At 36.6% G+C, this 22,597-nt stretch overlaps 1 protein-coding gene across 2 annotated transcripts; it reads left to right on the top strand.

Moving 5' to 3' along the window:
* Positions 1 to 1,915: 1,915 nt before the first annotated feature.
* Positions 1,916 to 21,429, top strand: rabggta (Rab geranylgeranyltransferase subunit alpha). 2 transcript variants are annotated; one of them, XM_028445260.1, is made up of 17 exons: positions 1,916 to 1,996; positions 2,319 to 2,355; positions 3,729 to 3,839; positions 4,771 to 4,895; positions 5,307 to 5,494; positions 10,667 to 10,894; positions 11,006 to 11,089; positions 11,179 to 11,261; positions 12,073 to 12,168; positions 14,420 to 14,525; positions 16,161 to 16,212; positions 16,289 to 16,377; positions 16,467 to 16,555; positions 16,642 to 16,758; positions 17,868 to 17,981; positions 18,073 to 18,160; positions 20,827 to 21,429. In XM_028445260.1, exons 2-17 carry the CDS (start codon positions 2,353 to 2,355, stop codon positions 20,973 to 20,975), a joined length of 1,722 nt encoding a protein of 573 aa, XP_028301061.1. In that variant the 5' UTR covers positions 1,916 to 1,996; positions 2,319 to 2,352; the 3' UTR covers positions 20,976 to 21,429. The 2 variants fall into 2 exon arrangements, with proteins under 2 accessions (XP_028301061.1, XP_028301062.1); XM_028445261.1 differs by having other exon boundaries at positions 11,182 to 11,261.
* The last annotated feature ends 1,168 nt before the right edge of the window (positions 21,430 to 22,597 follow it).

Here is a 22,597-nt window from a genome sequence, read left to right on the forward strand (position 1 = left end):
AAAACTCAAATATCACTCATTTAGAACATTACTAGTTTACAAATACAATATTTAACACTTAAAAGACATGAAATACCTTGTTCCCGATTCCAGCTGGGCGCTTATTTCACAGAAAACTTTGTTTTATTACTTTATTCTCTTCTCCACTCCATTTTACCGTTTTCCTTCCTGATGTAAATTTGCATACTGTCAGGTGAGACAGTCACTTCCGGTTTTTACCAAAATAAAAGACCCGTCGTAATCAAAAAAGGGGCACAAATAAAATAACACAATACCTTCAAAAAAGGATAGTCTTTAAGTCCTTTACACTCGATGTAAAAATAAGAAATAGTAAAACACACATTTAATAATCCTCATGAATAATTAAAAATAATTTTCTGAAAACAAAACAGAACCACTCAACATACAGCCATTCTAAAATTAGATTAAAGTTTCTTTTTAAGTTTCTTTGTGTTTCTTTATTTTAGTTTCTTTATGTGTTTGTTTGATCGGAGGGCCACATGATCAACATTCATGTCAGCATTTAGCATAATGAGTGATCTGAGCATTAATACAGGAAAGAGCAGAGATTTCATAGTAATTTTGTGAGTTTTTCTCTCATTCTGTGTATGTTTTTTGTTGTCTTACTTGTTGTGAGGCATTTTGTGCATTTCTGTTGTCCTTGAAATATATGCTTTTTATATATTTGTGCTATGATTTTGCTTTTTTTTTGAGTATTTTTTTGTATTTCTGTTGTCATTTTGCTTGTTTGTTAGTACTGTGGGTTTGCAGAGTAATTTTTCATGTTTTTCTAGTCTTTTGGTGTACTTTTCATGTCATTTTCTGTAGTTTTGTATATTTTCCTGAGTCATTTTGTTTATTGTTGTTGTTTTGTTCATTTTTGTAGTATTTTCTGTGTTTTTCTTTTGTCTTTTCCTGTATTTTCCTGCAATGTTTTAATGCTTTGTAATTTTTAATGTATTATTGCTCTAGTTTTGACCATGTGTGAGCTCAGATATATTTTTACATTTTACTGCTTTTTGGTTGAACTAGATTTATATTTCACAAAATGAAAGTATAGATTTAGTTTCAGGTGACCCCAAGGTTGAAAAACACTGATTTAGTGGCTCCTGAATAGATTTTATCATTTCCGGTGATATTATGCCTGGGGCGGGACCAAGACTAACACTTTATTTGTTAATTTTCTGCTCTCTCTCTCAAGTACCCCCTGTAGTGTCATTGCGTACCCCTAGGGGTATACGTAGCCACATTTGAGAAACAATGCTCTATTCAATGCTGTTTTGGCACCGTGCATTATGTTTAATCTGATTGGTTGGCTATGATGTGATGCATTAGACTGTTGTCTGCTCATTTCATTTTTTTGTGGTTTCACAATGCCCGCTGATTATTTTAAAACAAAAAATATATAATTTACTCAGCAATGGTTGGGTGTAGAAATGTAACGAATGACCTTACTTGTATTAAAACGTACTTACGTAAAAGTAAAATTACTGATTTAGATTTAAGTACCCATGAAAGCAACTCGATTACAGCAACGTGAGTACTTGTAATCCGTTGCTTTCACCTGTGGAAATAACATTACTGATCTCAACTTCATCGCACACCTCAGAAAGCATCGTGTAGCATGTTTGTACATTTACTTTGGGGGCCACATAAAATTAGACCGAGGACCGAATCTGGAAAAAAACGTACTTTAGTACAATTAAAATTACTGATTTAGAAATATACTCAAAAAAGTACAATTACCCATAAAAGCAACTCAGTTACAGTAACGTGAGTACTTACACCTCTGGTCTTACGTCTGTCCCAGTGCTGTCACCTCTTCTTTCTATTGTGCTGCAGCTCCGCCTTCTCTCCAGCAGGGGGCGGTAAAGCATGGTGGCTGTGGTGGCGCTGAATATGACGTAAATCATGAGACGGAAACGCGACGTTGTAGTTCTGTAGTGAAATGACACATCAAGCTTCTCCTCACAAACAGAGACGGCTCTGACTGCAGGTTAGTGTCACCATGAGGTCTAATCTGCTCATTTTAGACTGAAGTTGTTCTGCGTGAGGAAGGTTGTGTGTTTTATCTTTCGTTTCTCACTGTTTGGGTGTAATTGTTGCTTGAGTCAGTCATGTGTGAATGAGTGCAGTGTTGAGCTAATGAGCAGCTAACTACAGACTGACAGAGGCTTGTTTATTCTTATTTATTTTGTCTCAGGACCTCATTGCCGCACTCATCTTTATCATGTATTCATTTCTAGTGAAATCTGTTGTGTGCGTGCGTTATTTGGGGGTATTAACTAATGACAGTATTCTCTCATGTTTTACTACAGACCTATAAAGAAGACTTGTTCACTAACACTGAAGATGGTGAGTTGTTTGATGAGTATGCCGAGGATGAAATGCATGAATCCATTTGAGTATGAATTTGTTTCATTTTGGATTATTATTATTAATAATATCCGTGCCACTCTATGCATACGCAGCGCCCCCCATTGGCCAGTTTAGGTCACGTGATAGGTGCTCCACGTGACATTAAGATCCGTCAGTTGTATTTTGGCTCATATTTTATTTTAGCTAACCCTTTTATTTTTAGCCCTATCCCTAACCCAGGAAATACCTTAAAATGTTTATTCTGGTCAGATATGTGGTTTTAAAGGTGGAATTTGTCATGTAAATATGTTAAAATGAAAATATATATGACAAAAGTGGGATTCAAACCCACGTTTGCGGAAGGAAGAATCCTTATATGCGGCACCTTAGACCACTCGGCCATCCCTATGTAGAAAAGGAAGCCATAGCCCCCGGGACTATGGGTACGTTTTCAGGACCTTTTCTCCTTTAATTTTAATGATAATATTCTGAGATCCAGTGAAAGGAAAACCACTTTCAAAGTCAAAGTCAGCTTTATTGTCAATTCCTTTGCATGCACAAACATACAAGGGAATCGAGAAGACGTTTCTCACTTCCCACGGTGAACAGATAAAGTGCTCAGGCACAACAGAAAAGACATTCCTATACTAAAGGTAGACATACAATTTTTACAACAGATAAAACATTTACTAATACCAAATACTAAAACTAATACTAATATATAAATACTAAATACTAAAACTAATACTAATATATAAATACTAAATACTAAAACTAATACTAATATATAAATACAGTGTGTAGGTGGGAGTAGCAGCATGAGTTCCTATATAGTTTGTTATGATAGTGCAAAGGCAAAACGGTCTTGGCAGCATAAAAAAATTCTGTATATACAGTAGTAGTGCAAGAGTGATAGTACAAAAATCGTTATAATGCCACTTTCTTAATTAACTGTGGGAATAGTTATATTTGTCAGTGATGTGAATTGTTTTTAAATCAAATGTAATCATTGCAAAAAAACAAAAAAAAAGTGTCACTCTTGTCACAAAATTTCCTCTTGATAATGAATGAATGAAGCATAAACTTATTTAATCCTGACCCCTTCCCAGTTTATCATGCAATTTCATCTGATAATCTATCTATTCATTAATAAATGTACATGAGAGAAAAAAAGAAAAAGAAAACAATAAAACTAATGAATAGGATAAAATCCATGTGTTTGTTCCACTTCTTAAAGTGACTCATGCTTGGACACATTGCTTACACATTTTAACATTGTTTTTTATCTTAATGTTTTAAACCAGGGATGTGTAGACTGATTATTTAATATGAACTAAATTGCATTTTTATTTTGAATAATTCTTTTGCAGCATGGTCGGGTGAAGGTTAAATCTACAGCTCAGCAGGAGGAAGAGAAAAGAAAGGAGCGGGAGAAGAAGCTCAAGATATACATAGCTGCACGTGATGGCTGTTTTACTAAGGTGTTAAACTCATTTATGTATTTAAACAGAACCTGTACTCAGACCAGCAATGAGCACTCCTTACAATCAAAAGTGTAATGGTCCCCAAAGTGTATGTACTAAATGACAATAAATACACAAAACAAGAGCAAGATTAATACATACACAAAGAATTACAACATTGCAGGAATATACAGTAAAAGACAAGAGAAAAACACAGAAAATACTCCCAAAAACACACGGAAAACTACAACAAAAATGAACAAAACGACAATAGTAATACACAAAATGACAAAAAAAGTACACCTAAAGACAAGAAAAATGGCTCTGCAAACCCACAGTACTGACAAACGGGAAAAATTACTTAAAAAAAAAAAAGAAAAAAAAAAGGAAAATAACAGCACAAATACACAATATGACTCCAAAAAACATACTGTATATTTTACAGGAAAAATACACAAAATGACTACAGAAATGCACAAAATGCCTGACAACGAGCAAGACAACAAAAAAACATACACAGAATGAAAGAAAAAACACAAAATTATGATTAAAAAAACTCTTTGTTCTTTCCTGGATTAAGGCTCAGATCATTCATTATTCTAAATGATCACGAGTGTTGATTAAACAAACACATTTTTGTGGCCCCGCTGAGATAAAACTTGCCTACCTCTGCTGTAATATTTGTCACATGCTCGTTTTTATTATGATGCACACACAGCCCTTACTAAAGTGTAGTAGATTGAGACAAACATCACCAATATGGATTATTTATTCTGCTAAAGACCATCTGGTTAAATGACCAAAGGTGTCTCTAAAAAAAAAAAAAAAAAAATCAATATTTTGTTTATTTGCAAAAAAAAAAAAAGAAGCTTACTCTGTTTACGGTGCAGATAGACTCAAAAGTGTGTATTGTAAATGTATTTATTTCCCCTCTGGTTTCCATTGTCAGAGAAAGGAAGGCGTGTTTGATGATGAGGCTCTTCAGCTGACTCAGCAACTCCTTTCCTCCAACCCTGACTTTGCTACTCTTTGGAACTACAGAAGAGAAATCTTGATGCATCTGGAAACTGTGAAGTGCGTAACACATCTTTCCATCACAACCGTTTTTAGTAGAAGTGATGTCCTTTTTCAAGCCAAAAAAATGAAGCATGTACTACAGTTATTGATTTGAATGAATTGTAAAAGTGCTCGACAACAGCGTCGGGCGTCTCCAGAACTGCTGTTGTTATGTGATGCTCCTGAGTTGCAGTGGTCAGATTCTTTAAAAGAGGAGCAAGACATGTGAAGGAGTGACCTTCCAACATACTCAGATTTATTTTGAAAGTGACTTTCAGAATAAAACACAATATCTGTGCAATAACTTGATGTTTCACTAGATGTGATTAATCATCATTTATTACAGATGGATGGTAAATCTATTCACACCTGTACATTATTATTTGACAGAAGTCATTTTATCCTTTTTGTTTTTTATTATTCCTGCAGGGAAGTGGATGAAGTGCAGAAGATTTATGAGGCGGAGCTCCTGTTTCTGGAGTCTTGCTTGAAGGTCAACCCCAAGTCTTACGGCAGTTGGCACCACAGGAGTTGGGTGTCGGCCCGTTTGCCTCGGCCCGACTGGGCCAGAGAGCTCAGCCTGTGCGACCGCTGTTTGAGCCTGGACGACCGCAACTGTGAGTAATGAATTTCCAGGTAACCTGTTACCTGCCTCTTAGCTGCCCCCGATGTTGCCTGTGTGCATCCTCCACTTTGTAACCCAAAATCCCCATTCAATATAAACAGTGTGCTTCAACCACACGTAGCACATGAAGCTACTTGTCATCTATCTATAAATACAAGGGATGTGTGTGTGTGCGTGCATGCGCGCACAGCGAATAGCACCCTCTTTAACATGGTTCACATAGCCCGAGTGTGTGCATCCATTATTTTGGACTTATTTGGTGATTATGTTGCAAAACATTTATTTCAATTATATTTTGAACGTTAGACCTGACATGAGAGGGGGGAGGGGCGTCTGAGCCACATGCACCTTGTTGTTCTTCCACACAGATCAAACATGTCTCCATGCTGATTCAGCATTTCCTCAGTGGGCATGTGGATGTTTGTTTGTCACGAAGGGCCTATACAACAAATCTAGATTGGATGAATCTCTGTTAGCTGGCTTCTACTAACCAAACATTCCCTGTCAGACAGGAGCTGAACTATTAACGTCGATCACAACACGCTAATTCAAGCCAAATGATTTCACCCTCGATACGTGCGTGTGCCCATAAAAGGGTTGAAGATTGCAGTGTCTGACCAATCAATGGAGAACCTGGCAGAGCGAGCGTCTTTACAATGAATGGAGGAACAGCTTATGATGTTAAATAAATATGATGAATTTAAATCCATGATGACAGTAAAGAGCATTACTAGGCGGAGCAATCAGATCTTCATAACTTGGTACCGACCAGGTTGCTTAAGATTAAAATTATTATTATAATTAAAATCCATAATTCAGACCCAAAGACAACACTGTTGTTGCATCAAAGGCAGGTATGAAAGAACCCAGGCAGGAAGCTGCTGACACTGTTAATGTTTAAAAGCACTCTGATCAGTTTCCCTTTATTACAGCACACACGCTTTTTGATTCAAGACCTATTTATCACACACACTGGGATGACAATACATTGTTTAATTGTATGTTCTTGCTGATGGTGTCAGCCTCAGCGTTGAATGAATGAATGAATGATTTCACCTGTTCGTGCATACGATCGACACACAGGCTTCATCAGCTGACTATAGATCAGTCCATTAGATATAAATCTATATCTTTCCTAAAGCACGTCATCGGGAAATGAAAGGATTGCATTTATAATTAATGATCTCCTTTCCTAAACACAGCTGTCAGATCTGCACCAACCACAATCTTCTATCAATGGGCAGGTCATTTTCTAAGATATCTGATTGGTCAGGAGGTGGGGCGGGGTTAGTTGTTCATCATTAATTGCCATAGTAATTAAGCTCCAGCAAGCTTCGTAGTCCAGCACACTGATCAAATTCACACATTGTTTCGTTAACACACGGTAAACAACAGATAAACATACAAAGCGGGTATAGTTGGTCTTCTTTGGTTTTTAATTTCTACGTCATTACGGCCACCAAAACAAAAAACAAAACACTTTCAAAAAAATTTCTCTCTTTTTTTTTTTATGTTTTTATTGATTCTATTAAAATATCATCAAACCTTTCAATGGTTAAAGTTACTTTATTGTGGAAAAGAAAACTTCTGCACCTCTACATTCATGACACTAGGGGAAGCTCAAGCACAAACAAACGAAATGCTGACGCTGGTGGTATCACATTCTTTCACATACAGAAAAATAAGTCACTCAACTAAAGAAACACACATGAAAAAGTTCTAAATAGTTACGTTTCTTTAAAGAAAAATGTTTTAGTATTCACTGCAGGCCTTCACAACTGGCGGCTCGGGAGCCACATGTGGCCGTCAGTCTGATTTTGTGCTGCCCCCAAAGTAAAAAATAATGTCTGTCTGTTCCTCAAATATCTCTGCGGATCAGGATCATACTAAACGAGTCCGGACTGAGTTTGTTCTGGTCTGAGGAGATCCAGATCCGCTAGGACAACAAGCTGGAATCGGAAGAGATGGGGTTCAACTTTCTACAGTGTCCTTGCTAAAAGCCAAAATATATGAAAACACAATAGTTATCACTCTACACATTTCACAACAAACCTAAATGTCCCTGACGTCCCACCTTCAAACACAACCTCATTTGGCCATCCATGAAAAAGCTATTTAACCTCCCACTTTTCTATAGCAATACATACTTCCTACGGTCTCTGCACTAGTATTTCTCCAGGGTCACCATGGTCATGAAATTTCTGGAAATGTTAAAGAATTTGAAAAAACGATTTTCTAGTCTTGGAAAGTCATGGAATAATTTAACTGTTTTAGAAAAGTTTTGAAAACATAGCCTATTTTATTTAAATGTTTAAAATATATTAAACTCCAAAGATGTTAAGTGTTATCTCAGAGTGAGGTCAAGCAAGTCCCTTAACTAGGGATCGACCGATATGGATTTTTTAGGGCCGTTATTTGGAGCCGATACTACTTTTGCTCCCTCAATTTACATCATAAAAATTGCACAATGATTTTAACAAATGGTACAAGTCTCAATCTATCTATAAATACAAGGAACGTCTGTGTGCATGTGTGTGGAGCAAATATCTCCCCGACGCGGTGCCAGTTTGACCTGAAACTTTGTCAACGGCTTCCAAATACCCCGAGTGTGTGCATCTATTATTTTGGAGTAATTTGGTGTATTGCAAAACGTTCAAAACCTTAATTTTAAGATTACGGCCCCTACAATAATGATCGTGGTATTGTGCGCGCTACTTCCGGTTCCTGGTTCATGACGTCACTGAGTCGCAGTTTGTTTGGGTTAAAAAACAAAAAAAAAAGTCAATGTTGAAAATGTTTTTGTACTGATAAAAGTTATTTAAGTTAATATTTCATGGTTATTTAAAATTATCCCTGTGATCCCAAACTTCCTTTAAGTCGCGGGTCACAAAGTCCACTTCCTCTTAAAAGAAAATAAAAAAGTACCCTTCCTTTTCCGTCTCCATCTCTGTGCCTGCCGTGCTGTCATCGCTTTTCAAAAACGGGAGCTCTCTGAATAGGTCATTTGAAACCGTCAGCCACTGGTGAGTCTTTTACAGACAAGTTTCCCATTGTTTAAACCATATAACTGTTTGTGTAATTGCTCACTAACGTGCTGTTTCACTATAGTCGGTATTGAACTCAACCCGTTCAATACTCCATCTGGAAAACTGTTTGTTCTTGGTGGTGCCGCGCATGGAAGTTAAGCTCTGACCACTCGGTTCGAAGGTAAACAGTGATTTTTGTTTTTTAAAAAAGACAGCCAAATTACTCACTCATGTAGTTTGGAGCTTTATGTTTTGTTTTGCGCAGTTTTGTTGTTTTTCCTATTTGGCGCTACAATGCCTATGGAGTTTGGTTATCAGCGTCTCAAATATTTCACAGCTACCAAAAACATTTATACAAAAAATGCACATAATGATGACTTCCAAAAAACATACATTACAGAAAAATACAACAAAAATATGAAAATGGCTGAAAATACACAAACATATTTACACAAAAAATACACAATGACTCCAGAATCACACGACAATGGCAACAAAAACAATAATTATACAAAAAAATGCACAAAAACACAACAGAAAGATACAAAAAATACACATGACTCCAAAAAACTAAAAAAACAAACAAAAAAAAAAAACACATTTATTCAAGAAAATGCTCAAAAACACAACAGAAAGATACACAAATACACATAATGACTCCAAAAAACATACATTACAGAAATATACATAAAATGACAGAGTATGTACACCTCTTTTACATCCAACCTTCAAACACATACTCATTTGGCCATAATTGACAACTCTACTTATGCTCCCACATAAATGCATACTTCCGAAGGGCACTATACTAGTTTTAAAAAAGGAACATTTATTTAAATTAACAAAGAAGAGGTAGAACGATGCCAAGTAAAAAATATTTAACAAATGATCAAAACAGGTGATGTAGAACAAGAACAAGTAAAAAATAGTGAGACATCTCATGAAATATTATGAAAGAGAACTGATCGTCCTTGTCCTGAAAATTGCTTTGACAAAATTTGGCCTGACTGAAGATATATTTTAATAACAGGATTATTGAATATAAAGATATAAAATTATAGTATTAAACACAAAAATAAACCATGAATAATAGTCGATTCCAACACAACCCCAGAACATAAATTAGCAGAGGAAAATAATGTGATGTCAGATGTGCATTAAGCAACAAACCAAACAAATCAAGTTTCTGTTCTAAATTGCATCAACATTAACAGGACTAAATATTCAAACAAGTAGTAAACTGCTTCTCAAAGTAAAAAACTTCTTCTCGGTGCACCGCTGAGTGAGAAGCAGAGAGGGAGAGAAAAACACACACACCAAACCTCCAGCCAGCTGCTAGTTAAATAATAATAACTGCGACAACACGTGGAACCACGGAAAAACAACAAAGTTAAACAGTTAAAAGATGCTTTGAAAGTTTAAAAGTTGCCGTTGTGGTTGAAGAGCTTCCTTCACGCTCTGCTAGTGGGGGGAGGGGCTCTGCACTCTGCTCTCTGCAGCGAATACAGTAGCGCGCATCGGCCGATGCCGATACACGTAAAACAAATCGGCCAATTAAATTGGCCGGCCGATGAATAGGTCGATCACCCTAACCCTAACACCTTGTGTTGTACATCTTTTTGGATAAAAGTGTTTACTAATTGTAATTGTAATCTTATGATCTTATAATTAAACATGGCGGCACTTAGTTGTTGTTTAAAGTTACATTCAATAGCTGATGCATTGTTATTCAGGTGTATAGGTGTTAAAGGCAATTCTTCCATTGTACGATGCTAAATGATAGATAAGTGATGAACACAACTTGCATTTCCTGTGCCACATTTTTGCTACTAACCGTGGCACACTGTCAGACCTCTGTTACACTAGTACACTGGAAAAGCCCGCTCCTTTATCGCTCTAATGGTCTTGAATAGATTTTAGAGGTTCAGAACTAAATTGGTAAATATTTAGAAAAGTTTTGAAAAATCATTGTGAAAAAAGTGTGGGAACCCTGTATCTCTCAACGGATCATTCTACATGGAGGGATGTGAATACTGTCGGGTTGAAATGGGTTTGGGCTCAAAGAGACATCGGCTTCATTCCAGATATGTCTTGCAGTATTTCCATCCTCTTCTCATGATGTGTTCTACTTCCATCAGTCCACTGCTGGGATTATCGTCGGATGGTGGTGAAGATGTTTAACGTGCCTGTGGATCAGGAGCTGAAGTTTACTGATCGCCTTATCGGCTCCAACTTTTCCAACTACTCCAGCTGGCACTACCGCAGCACCTTACTGCCGCTGCTGCACACAACAGCTTCAGAACTTCCCCCAATGCAAGCCGAGTCTCCCAAATCCAACCGCGTGTGTGAGGAACAGCTGCTGAAAGGTGAGCTCACCGACAACACCCGACAGCAGCAGACAGAGGGCAGTGTGGCTCTTCCTCAAACATTTTCTCTGAATGGTTTTAAAAAAATATCTGCCCATCTTTTCCTCTTAGAGTACGAGTTAGTGCAAAATGCCTTCTTCACTGACCCCAATGATCAGAGTGCTTGGTTTTACTACCGCTGGCTGTTAGGCAGAGGTTTGTCTATCACTTCATACGTTCACAGTTTGCCTGCATGAGACAGAAACGTATGTTCCACCTGTCTGAGCCTTTTGTTCCTTTAACAGCAGAGCTTGAAGAAATGATAAGCTGCCTCCATGTGAGCCGAGAGGAAGAGCAAGTAGCGGTCGTCTTCTCTAGGCCAGTCAATGTCAGTATGTTCAAAACAACTGTCTCTCACTTAACAGGAGTTTTTACAGAAATTAGCGCTGCGACTAACGATTATTTTTATAATCAAATAATCGGTCTATAAATTAATCGATGAATCAGATTAAAAAACAAAAAAACCCACAAATTTTTAATTTCAGCCTCTTTATTCGTCCCACAGTTAATGTAGTGACATACCCGAAGCTAGACTTCATTAGCTGCTCGTGTCCATTTATCAGCAATTAGAGCAAGTTTGTTGTTTGTGTTCATTTCAGTTTTCACTTCTTTGAACGTCTATAAATACAGTATTTTCGCTCCATAGGCTTTCTAAAATATAAAATATGTTGTTGAGGGAAGAATGTGACCTGGATTAAAGGTGAGGATCATTGTAGTGAACCTTTATCTTCAAATGTGACTAGATGTGACAAGTTACTTTAACTCCTGTTTAAATAGTCCTCACTCACACTTAAGGTAAAAACATTAAAAATTGAGGCTTTAACTCCAACTATATATAACCATCATTGTTTACAAGTTAAGTTCATCTATAAAGCTAATTTAAACCCCGCTCATGCTGATGAAACTGAAATAGAAAAGTATCTCTCACATGCGCACACACACAGTCGTGCGCGTACTCACAAACACTCGTGACTTACAGCTGTTGTGTGAAGTATGCATTTGAGCATTCATTGTACCTAATGTTATCTATAAATCACTGAGTTAATGAGTTGACAGTCTCTGCTGTTTTGCTGTCAGTCATGACGATTTTTCATCCACTGAATCACTGAACTCACTGTTTCTGACGTTTCTTCTGTTAGGTGCAATCAGGCTGCCTTTTACTGGTCCTTGATGGTCAGCCACACGCAGTGGAATGGAAAAGTATTCACCCGCGCTTTAAACACAGCCCTGTCTGGGTATCCTTTAATTTTGCAACTGAAAGATTGGCAGGTTAATACTGCAGGAACTGTGTTGTAGAGCTCAGTCTACTGTATGTAATTACAGCTGTCAAGTCAGCCACTGATTGAGCTGTCTGCTGCGGTTGTCTATCAATCTATAGATGCCACACACTGGTAGGACGAGGATATATAGACTGGTAAAGGAAAAGCACAAAGTGTCAGAACTATATCGTTGAATGTTATGACTTGTCAATCACACACTGAGTTGGGGAGAGCTGCTGGTTCAGTCAGGCAGGGAGCTGAAACTGTTGATGATTTCCTATAACGTGGCATGGGGAGAATATAAATCCCTGCATGTTACTAGACACTAATGTACTCCAGTGAAAAATCAGGCATTCATCCATTTTTGTAGCTGCTTTGTCCACTTAAGGGTCATAGAGTGCTCAAACCATTGTTAGTCTCTGTGGTGGAGAAACACCATTATTCTATTACAGAAGTCACATGGGAAAGAGAGCAGGGTCTCTGTGGAGCCAGTACAGGGAAATAGAGCAGGTGAACCTTTGTGTTTCAAAACAAAAAGCAGTAGATTATATTGGAGCACTAACCTATAGAAAACAGCCTCATTCCAATTGTCATGCAGAGGCAGGCAGACATGTTTTTTGTTGTTTTTTTTACGATTATGGTTTTTTTATTGTGTTTTTCACCTTTAACAAACACCACAAATTTACAAATCATGTACAAATTTCAAAGCAAGTCACAAGAAACGGAACAGAAAAAACCCAAACATAAAAAACAAATGGCAAAACAGCAAAGCATATATATGTACACACATGCATACATGCAATAACAAAGAAGAGAGAGACAAAAAAATGATAAATAAGAATGAAAGAAAAAGCATTCTTATACATTTTGGCAATAGTAGCGTACTTATTACAGATTGTCGTCTCTCAATATTATATCTCATAGTCATTCACTTAGCACACAGCATTTTATGGTACTGTATACAGAAGAGGATTAGCATTAAACATCAAGTATCATTATGATGATCTCTGCCAATCATTTCCAGATAGGGACCCCAAACAGATCTAAAAGCCTTTGTGTTACTGTTAATTTTGTATATTAGCTATTTAAAGGAAGCCATCCTGGCCATCAAATCCCTCCACTCCCTGAAGCTGACTTTCTCCTTTGACTTCCAATGCCTTAACACAACCTACACCCCATTAAGAAGGTTCATTTTTAGAGATATCCCGATACAACTTTTTCATATCCGATATGATACCACTGATATTGCAGCCTTGCATATCGGCCGATACCGATATCAGCATGAATCATACATACTTTTATTACTTTTTTCTTTCTTTAATAAAAAAAAATATAATGACTTATTTTGTGGTGTGGAATGTTAGAAAAGGTTTGATCAAGTGATGTTACTCAAACAGAGAACAATAGTCAGCAACAGTAGGTATGAGAAAAACGGGCCCATTTATTATTAACCAATTGGTTACATTAATCTACAGTATTCTGCATTTGAATAAAATAAAGAAAAAATGAATTGGTGAAGAAAAAAAAATCGAATATTTGAATCCGACATTCGTTTTCAGGCTGATATCTGACCGATATCCGATATCGGACTGTGACACCCATATTCATTTTACCCAAGAACACCTTTTGGAGGTCAGGTTAGTGTCCACTGGTAAGATACCTAACAGACATAACGCTGGGCACTGAATAAGATTTTTTTTTTTTAAATTTAAGTTAGATCACAAAATCAGCACTTTTATTATCTCATTCCTAGTCAAAATTAATAAATAAATGAATATATGTAGAGATATCAACCCTGAAGTCATAGCCTTCAATCAAACCTTGGTGTTTTTGTTGTCAGGTAGTGGTTCTTATCTTCTGTCCCAGGCATAAATAATCATTATAATGCTGGACATTAACTATTCTTTGATTTTCAACCAGGCAGCGTTGAACCATTGACCACGTATCAAACATGTCTTCACTCTCCTTATCGTTCCAGCTTGTTCAGTTTCCTTTTAAGCTATAATTTAGCAATGCAGGAAGAAAATTTGTCGTCTTCTCTTTGTTTTTGATTTCTGTTTATCGCAGCGTCCCAGGTGCAGGCAATTTTTTTTCTTCCACTCATTTCATCCAATGTCTCTCTTCAGTTTGACATGATTTGATTATTTTTAGACTTTAGAAAACACAGAGGGAAATGTTTTGTAATGATGTTTTGGCAAACCCAATTGGATCCTGAACACCTGCTCAGATCTGCAATCTTCCACCTGGAACGATAAGTGAGATCAGCAATGAACACAACCTGACGGTGCACTGGACTGAGAAACACTCTCGCAAGGACTGTACGCTGTTCACAGGTGATTTAATGCAGCTTTACATGTTCTTTTCAGACGAAGGCTGGGATCAGAAATATGGTTACACCTCAATTTAGATTTAGATAGTAATAACACTGGCTAAACTGTGGGTACTGTGCACAAAATATGCTTTAGAGACTTGGAAGTAAAATCACTAAAGAAGCTTGTTTGATACCTTTTCTTTTAATGGATTAAATTAGCATAAAATCAAAGAATACCATTCAAGATAAAAAAAAAAAACCTGAACATTTTTAATCATTTAATAATTTATCTATTAGCATTACTCTATCCTCTCAACACTGCTTTAACCTTAAATATCGCTGTCAGTTTGTCTGATTTGTTATAAAAAAAAAAAGTATATACAAATGTCCAATAAAAGAAAGAAAGTGAGTCTGGCTGTAGTTCACAAAAAAATGTAAATCCAAAATGTTGGTTTTTGATTAAATACCCCAGTGGTTCCCAAACCTTTTCTGTTGCGCCCTCCTTTGAAAATTAACACGTTTTCAGGCCCCCCTAAAATTTCAACAAAAGGTGTTTGAAAAATGTGTCCTCAAAATTGTGATTCCTTTCATGAAACGCTATAAAAAGTATTTAAAAAAAAAAAAAATGTATTGCCTACATCTTTTGCACTATTTTTAAAAAATGTTGTTGTGCTTTTCTTGTACAATGACAAATAAAAAGGATTCTGATTCTGATAAAAAAATAACAGAAAATGTACAATCACATATTTTTTAGTAATAGTTGTCAGGGTTGTGGTCAATTATAATTGCAATTGCGTAACTTGATAAATGCAATTATAGCGTAATTATAATTTAGAGAATTGGTCGCTGGCGTAATCGTAATTACATTGTAATTGAGTTCCGATAATTGACTTTGTAATTGGAATTGCCATGAAAATTCAATAAAAAATTCCATTATAATTTACTGCAAAACTGGGGAACCATGTTAGAGTTCCATGTACAGTTCCACACATACAGTATGTAGTTAACAATTATTAAAATGTTTCATATCAAGTTTTCCCACATTTTACCAATTAAAAAAAAAAAAAATCTTACGGTATATTGACACAAAAAAGGCTCAGACACCCACAACAAAAATATTAAAACAAGGTAACCAATACATAGGAAATAAATTAGATGATTGATGTTTTTGGTTTTTATGTATTTTATATCTGATTTAGGACCCGTTATCATTAGAGATGCTAACACAAGAAGAAAGTTTACTTTTATTAGGTCATTTATTTCAGGGTCAGTAATTGTGATGACTTGTAATTGAACTTTATTATTTGAGAATGTAATTGTAATTGACTTTCTGAGGGTAAAAAAATAACTGGAATTTATTTGGTAACTGTTAGCGAAATTTAATTGTAATTGAACATGGGTCATTTAAACTGTAGTTGTAACTGAAAAATGTAATTGACCCCAACTCTGGTAGTAGTATTTAAAAATATTTTTCAGGATCAATGACCTGGTCAAAAATAGTAAAAAATCTAAACAGTCTTTGCACTCATATCTTTTTTATTACTGTTTGGGAACCACTGAAATAACCAATTATCTATTATCTCCTGACCTCACAGTCTGGAGAGTGTACCACTGCCCTCCCTTTGTTACATTTCATTATGATGGTTTATTCCCAAAGGTCATGCTGAAAGCTGGTGTCAGGACTCTGCCACTGACCAGGAGCTCTTCAGGTATATTTTTTTTTCTTTTTTAACTTAAGTTAATTCCCTCCAGAACCAACAGAATGTGACCCCTCCCTCTGTGCAGAAGTGAACTGTCAGTGGAGAAGAACTCTGTGCTACAGTCAGAGCTACAGTCTGTTCAACAGCTTCAAGAGTTGGAGCCTCTTAATAAATGTGAGCGCACCATGAACACACACCACCATCCAATCCCCAGTGCTGTGTATTGATGTTCATGTGCTGACCTTTATGTTTTTTGTTGGAAGGGTGCTTACTCACACTTATCCTGCTGATGAGAGCGCTTGACCCTTTAAGTTATGAAAAGGAAATGCTCGCCCATTTCCAAACACTCAAAGTAAGTGCCATCCTCAATCAGCACAGCCTTGTTTGAACGTAATGAGCTGTACGCAGATAGTTCACGTAGCCGCCGTCTCTTAACAGGAAGTGGACTCCATGCGCTCGGCGTATTACAGCGACTTGTGCAGCAAGTTTATGATTGAAAACACTATTCTGAAAATGGAGTATGCTGAAGTCAGAGTATTCAGCGTTTCGGATAAGGTAAGGGCAGTACTCAACACTTGCAGGGTTCTCGCCAGCGCTGTTGAGTGTAGGGGCAAAATTCATGTTAGTTCAGGGATCAAATAGAGACCAGTGTGATCTCAAGTGAGCCACAGAATATAGGTGAGGAAAAGGTGACCTAGTTTTTAATACCAGTTCAATTCACTTAAAAAATTCTCGATTTTGTTACTATTTTTTGTGTAATTTAGAGGAATTTTGCGGGAATTGTTTGTGAGAAATTGCAAGATTTGTGGAAATATTGAGAGTTCTTTCTACAATGTGCAATTAAAATGACTGCATTCATGTGATTTAAACACAGGAAAAATGCAAGCCCCTAAAAATATTGTCGAATTTTATTGAATTGGTGAATTTGAGATGACTACAACTGGATTATTTAGTAATTTATACAATACTTCATGTTTTCTCTGTCATTTTTACATTGTCCTGCAGGCTGAATTTGATGGTCTTAAGACCATTTGAGTTTGACACATGTGCCCTCCGCTGTGATGTCGCCCATTTTTTTGTAGATTTTTTCCTTTCTTAATCGGTAACGTCATAATAATTGTTGCACGCTTGGACACAAAGGGACTTCCAGGAGTGCTTGTGTTGTTTAAACTTCAGTTTTAATCTGCATAACCCAGAAATAAATACATAACAGTCCCAATATTACTGCCGGTCGCACATAATACCTCATTTAAATGTGAAAGGCGCATCTTTTAATTAGTCTTTTGAATAAAATTGTATTTCTTGTCTATACAATATCTGTGAGTATTTATTAGTGGATGACTTATATTAAGCATGAGTACCTTGCTATATTCATTATGACCTTCATCAATTCAACAAATAACATTGGGCTTTAAAGTAAGGCTGGAACAAAGATAAAAAAAAAACAACAACTTTAGCTTTATTAACAAAAATTTGGAGCATTTTAGATTGAATAAAGAGAGTATTAAATTTCAAAATATTCCGTGGTGGATGCCCCATGACCCCCCTACTACACTCGCTTGTGTGCCACGCAAACCCCCCACACTGTGAACAATTCCTGTTGAGAACGCTGACTTGAAAACTTTTTTTGAAAAAAACTGAATGCTTTCACTTTCTTCAAACAGAATCTGTCCACTCTGTGCCACTTAGACCAGCTTGTATTGGTTACACACATCAATCTCTCCTGCAATCAGCTGCTGTGCCTGCCACCTCAGTTTGCCATGTTGCGTTGCCTGGAGGTAAAAAACCAACTCACTGCTGTGTCTCCGTGCAGAGTGTTTAATGTGTGGATTCAAGCACAAGTGTGTATATAAAACATCTCACCTGCAGGTGTTGGAAGCTGATAATAACTCCATAGGAAACCTGGAGGGACTGTATCACCTGCCTAAACTGGAGGCAGTCATCCTGAAGGACAACAGTATCCTTACTATTGAGATTTGTGAGGCTGTCACACAATCACTATGTCAACAACCGAGCTAGACCAGTCTACTAATGACTTCATGTATTCAGAGTGCCTTCCATAATAGTAAAGCTCACTGTTTATAAATGCTATACTTTATTAAACATGGCACTGCATTTTCATCACAGCTGGTCAAGAAGTCTATATACGCCCCCATTGAAGTAATTGTATACATTGACATGCAGTTTTTCCTATGACATGTGTGTGTTAAGAATAGTCATTTCTTTCCCAAGGAAAAGCAATTTCCGAATATTTACACATTTATCACTCACAAATTACAATAATTCAACTGAAGTCTTTCTGTTCATACCTGGCTTCTGTCTTTGGGATTTCCACATGGTCTGTTTTAGAGGTTAGCCATTCATATGCATAGGCAGGTTACTTTTTATGCAATCAGGAAATCTTGAGATGTTGGACAGTAAATGGAATCTGAATTACCTGCCGCAAACGCTCCCAGAAAGAGCAGCCTTCCTCAGCAGCTTATGTGTTTTCAATTTACGTGAAGGTCATTTTCTGCTAAGGTTCTGCTCAGCTAAACATGTTATTTTAATCCAATAATATACTGTATAAGCAGGAAGTTCAGATGTAGCTTCGTGCTTTTTGTATGAACTTTCTATGAAAAACACTTACATTTCCCAGTGCCTCAGAACAAGCCCCGTCCAGCACAATTAGTTTGGTAGTTATAATTATCCCCCACCACAAAGTGTGAAGGGTGATACAGGTTTGAGCTATGTCAGTCCGTCTGTCTGAGTTAAAGGGGACAGCTTTTCTCAGAAACCGTTTAAGATAGGAAAACCAAATTTGGTGTTTGGCTTCATGGTATCAGTACCTTGATGGAGTCCGAAAATGAGAAGCGCTCAACTATTTTTTCCTGAGTTATTGCCCTTGTTCCGTTTTTCTTTACTCTGTTCAAAGTATCTTCAAAGGGACAGCTTTTCTTAGAAACCGTTTAAGATAGTTAGATGTATACATAAGAAAATATTCACATCAGAATATAGAATGACTAAGTTCTTAGATTTAGGACATTTAGGAAAAGGTTGTGCGTTATAACGACAACCAATCTGGTAGGGGATGTTGATGACAATGTCTTCTTGTTATTATTACATTATTATTATTATTAGTTACTGGTATTGAAAGTCATTAAATAAGGTGATATGCACCTATTGAAGTTGGTTGCAATACATAGTAACCAAGAAAGAAGTAGTAACCAGTATCTAGCTAGTCATGCTAACTGATCATGCTAGTATCTAATTATCTACACTTACATTTGGTACCAAAGGAATGGGAATATTTATTTTATTCAATTGACAAGGTGTGCATATACAGAACACTTATAGAAAAAGTTTAAATACATCATGCCCATCTCGAGGGGTGCGCTGATCCCACTTTTGAACTTCCAATACGATACCGATATTGCAGCCTTAAGTATTGGCCAATACCGATAACAGTCTGATCAGAAATCGGCACAAATCATACGTACGTTTATTAGTTATTTTGTAGTTTCAAATGTTAGAAAAGGCTTGGTCAAGTTATGTTACTATAAGAACAATAGTCAGCAACAGTAGGTATGAGAAAAACTGACCCATTTGTTATAAAACAATGGGTTACATACATTTTAACCTTAAACTAAATAATATTCTACAATTTAATAAAATAAATAGAACCTTATTTAGAAGACCCTGAAATAACATCATTGAATCCAATAATAGTTAAAAAATAAATACATAAATAAAACATTTGAAAGGAGCAAATAGAGACTAGTTTAACTTAAATTTAAGAATATAACCTCAAAACCAATAACACCAAATTAGATTTTTAAAGTGCTAAAAACAACATTTCAATTTAATTTGAGTTTGGTTTTTTTTTTCATTTAATTCAGTCAGTTTTTAGTTCTGATGGTAAAGAAATGCTGGAGCGAAGTCTGGAATGGACTGCTTGTATTGGAGTAATAATATCGGCAATTTCAGATGTAGGCCGGAATAACGCCATTTTATAACTGAAATCAATCCAATTTCCAATATTGATATTGGACTGGGACACTCCCAGTTATCTCTGCATTAATTCAGGCCTTATGTGTTCTTATTGCGTTTGGTCCATTTCATATAAATTGTTGATTTTAATTACGTATTACCTAACATAATTTCTAAAGGAGTGCGTTCAATGACGTCTACCAGTTTTATCACACCTGTACGTGTTTAACATTGTAGGAACAACATCTGCAACAGGGTAAAATCTTTGCCTGGAAATTGCCTTGGTGCTTTTAGTGGAGGGCAGTAGTTGTGCAAATCCTCAGCTGAGCACACACTTGACTCAGAAGTGAGGGTAAGTGATTTGAAAACAGTTTCAATATAAAAAGTCACCTACATTAGGAGGAGATGAGCCACATGTTATGAGTGACTCACATCTTCCTCTTACACAAGACAGTGTGGCTGGACTCAAGTTTGTTTTTTTATAATCATTTTTCAGAGGCAATGAAATACATTTGCTGCACTTACACTGGAAAGGTCTTAAAGCAACAGGCTCTTACTTTCCTACCAGCCTTGGTATTAGATCCTGGGGTCTTTTATTGTTGACTCATCAAAGTGCACATGGAAGGCTTTTATTTCATTAACTCAGAAATGCAGAAATAGCAACATTGGCGGATCTAGAGCCGCTGACTTCGTGCCCGAGGCTAAAGCGCCTTGATCTCCGTGGTAACCCTGTCACTCAGTTGGCCAACGTTGAGTCGGAGTTGGCCAAGCTTCTGCCCTCAGTCCTGGACCTCCTGCTCTGATCAGAGCAGAGCACAACCCTCTGTCATTAGTGTCTCATCATTCTCCTGTGTGTTCGACTGAAAGGGGTGCATGTCTGTGTGTGTGTCTGTGTTTCTATTTTACTTTTGTGTGTTGAAAGGTATTTCTGCTCTTGTGTGGGTAGCTGTCAGTCAAAGAAACCCCTTGAATAATAAAATCTGTGTTTTTTTTTTTTTTGTATGAATTAGTGTCTTTAAATGTCTGCAGTTGATAACAACAGGTGCATGCAGCCATGGAAACACAGTAGACTGAATGTGGGTTTGAACCAATGCTGGAGTTTGTTCTCCTAGCTTTTTGATGGAAGGCAATTTTGCATGTAATGAAAAACGTGCAGTCCTCTCACTTTTTAAAGGCTTTTGTTGAACAATGATGAAAATAAATTTTACTGTTGCACACCAAGTAATGAGTCCATCAATAAACTGCACTGGGTTCCTGCATCACTTGTTTTATTGATTGAATGCACATTGTTATTGAAAGGTTAGTTCATCATTGTTATTGAGATGTTTGCAAAGGACAACGCTATATGTACACGTGGGAAAGTGCAGGTTTCTTCCTGTGGATGAACAGTGAACACGGCGCTCCTGTCCGTAGTTGGTGACACATTTCATTGCAATCTTGTTTTGTAAATAAATCATTGCGCTCAGGTCAATAGCTAGCCTCAGTTTAAATGATTTTTTGTGTTTGAGGGTTGACAGTGTGACACTGTTGAAAACACTTATTGATTTGATCCTTTCTAAAAGATTTGAACTCACTTGACTGGACCGTTCAGTCTTTGTTTTTCTGTCAAGGGTTCACTGTTTTTTTTCTAGAAAGTGAGGAAAAGTGGCTCTGTCTTAAAAGAATGGGCAGGGGGAAAAAAAATCAATGGATTCATAGTAATAAGATGTCTCATCTCTAATAGCTAATTATAGGTTGATAAATATTTTTTTTTGAGTGGATCATTTTAACATTTTTTCTAGGCATTCTGCAAAATATGGATAAAAACAAACAACATGAATCCCCAGAAATTGCATTTCATAAAGTTGGAAGAAATCTAAAGCCTAACATAATACACAAAATAACTCCCAAAACACACAAATTGACAAAAGTAAAGAAGAAATTCCTAAAATACAAAAAAGACTCATAAAACACAAAATGACAACGAAGCCAGACACAACCACTTAAACAAACATGACTACGAAAACTCGAAAAACTAACACACAACAGAATAGCTCCAAAGACACAATTACACAAAATGACAGGAAAAAACAGAAAGTGACCCCAAAATCGCAAAAATCGACAACATAAATGCAACAAATGACAGAAAGATACACAAATTTACAACAAAAACACAAAAGAATAGCAAAACCACCACTGTTTCCCCCCTGTATTAATGCTCAGATCAATCAGTATTCTAACGCTGACATAAATGTCGATAACCTGGCCCTCGGATCAGATAGGGTTGCCCATCCCTGCATAAAAACTTTAGGTTATGTATATACTGTAACCCCAGAATTCAGGAATGCAGACAGAGGTTGTGTGCCATAGTGAGATGTCTCACTATGGAATGCAACCTCTGTCTGCATTCCTCAGAAGCATTTATTTCAATCTGCCAATCCTGATT

Source organism: Gouania willdenowi, chromosome 4, assembly GCF_900634775.1.
Source record: "Gouania willdenowi chromosome 4, fGouWil2.1, whole genome shotgun sequence".
NCBI classification, from domain to species: Eukaryota; Metazoa; Chordata; class Actinopteri; order Blenniiformes; family Gobiesocidae; genus Gouania; species Gouania willdenowi.

Excerpts from the sequence above, each read along its gene's own strand:
- rabggta (XM_028445260.1), top strand. Across the intron at positions 10,895-11,005 it reads TGAGGAACAGCTGCTGAAAG|AGTACGAGTTAGTGCAAAAT; the intron begins GTGAGCTCACCG and ends TTTTCCTCTTAG. Across the intron at positions 12,169-14,419 it reads TTAAACACAGCCCTGTCTGG|ATCTGCAATCTTCCACCTGG; the intron begins GTATCCTTTAAT and ends ACACCTGCTCAG.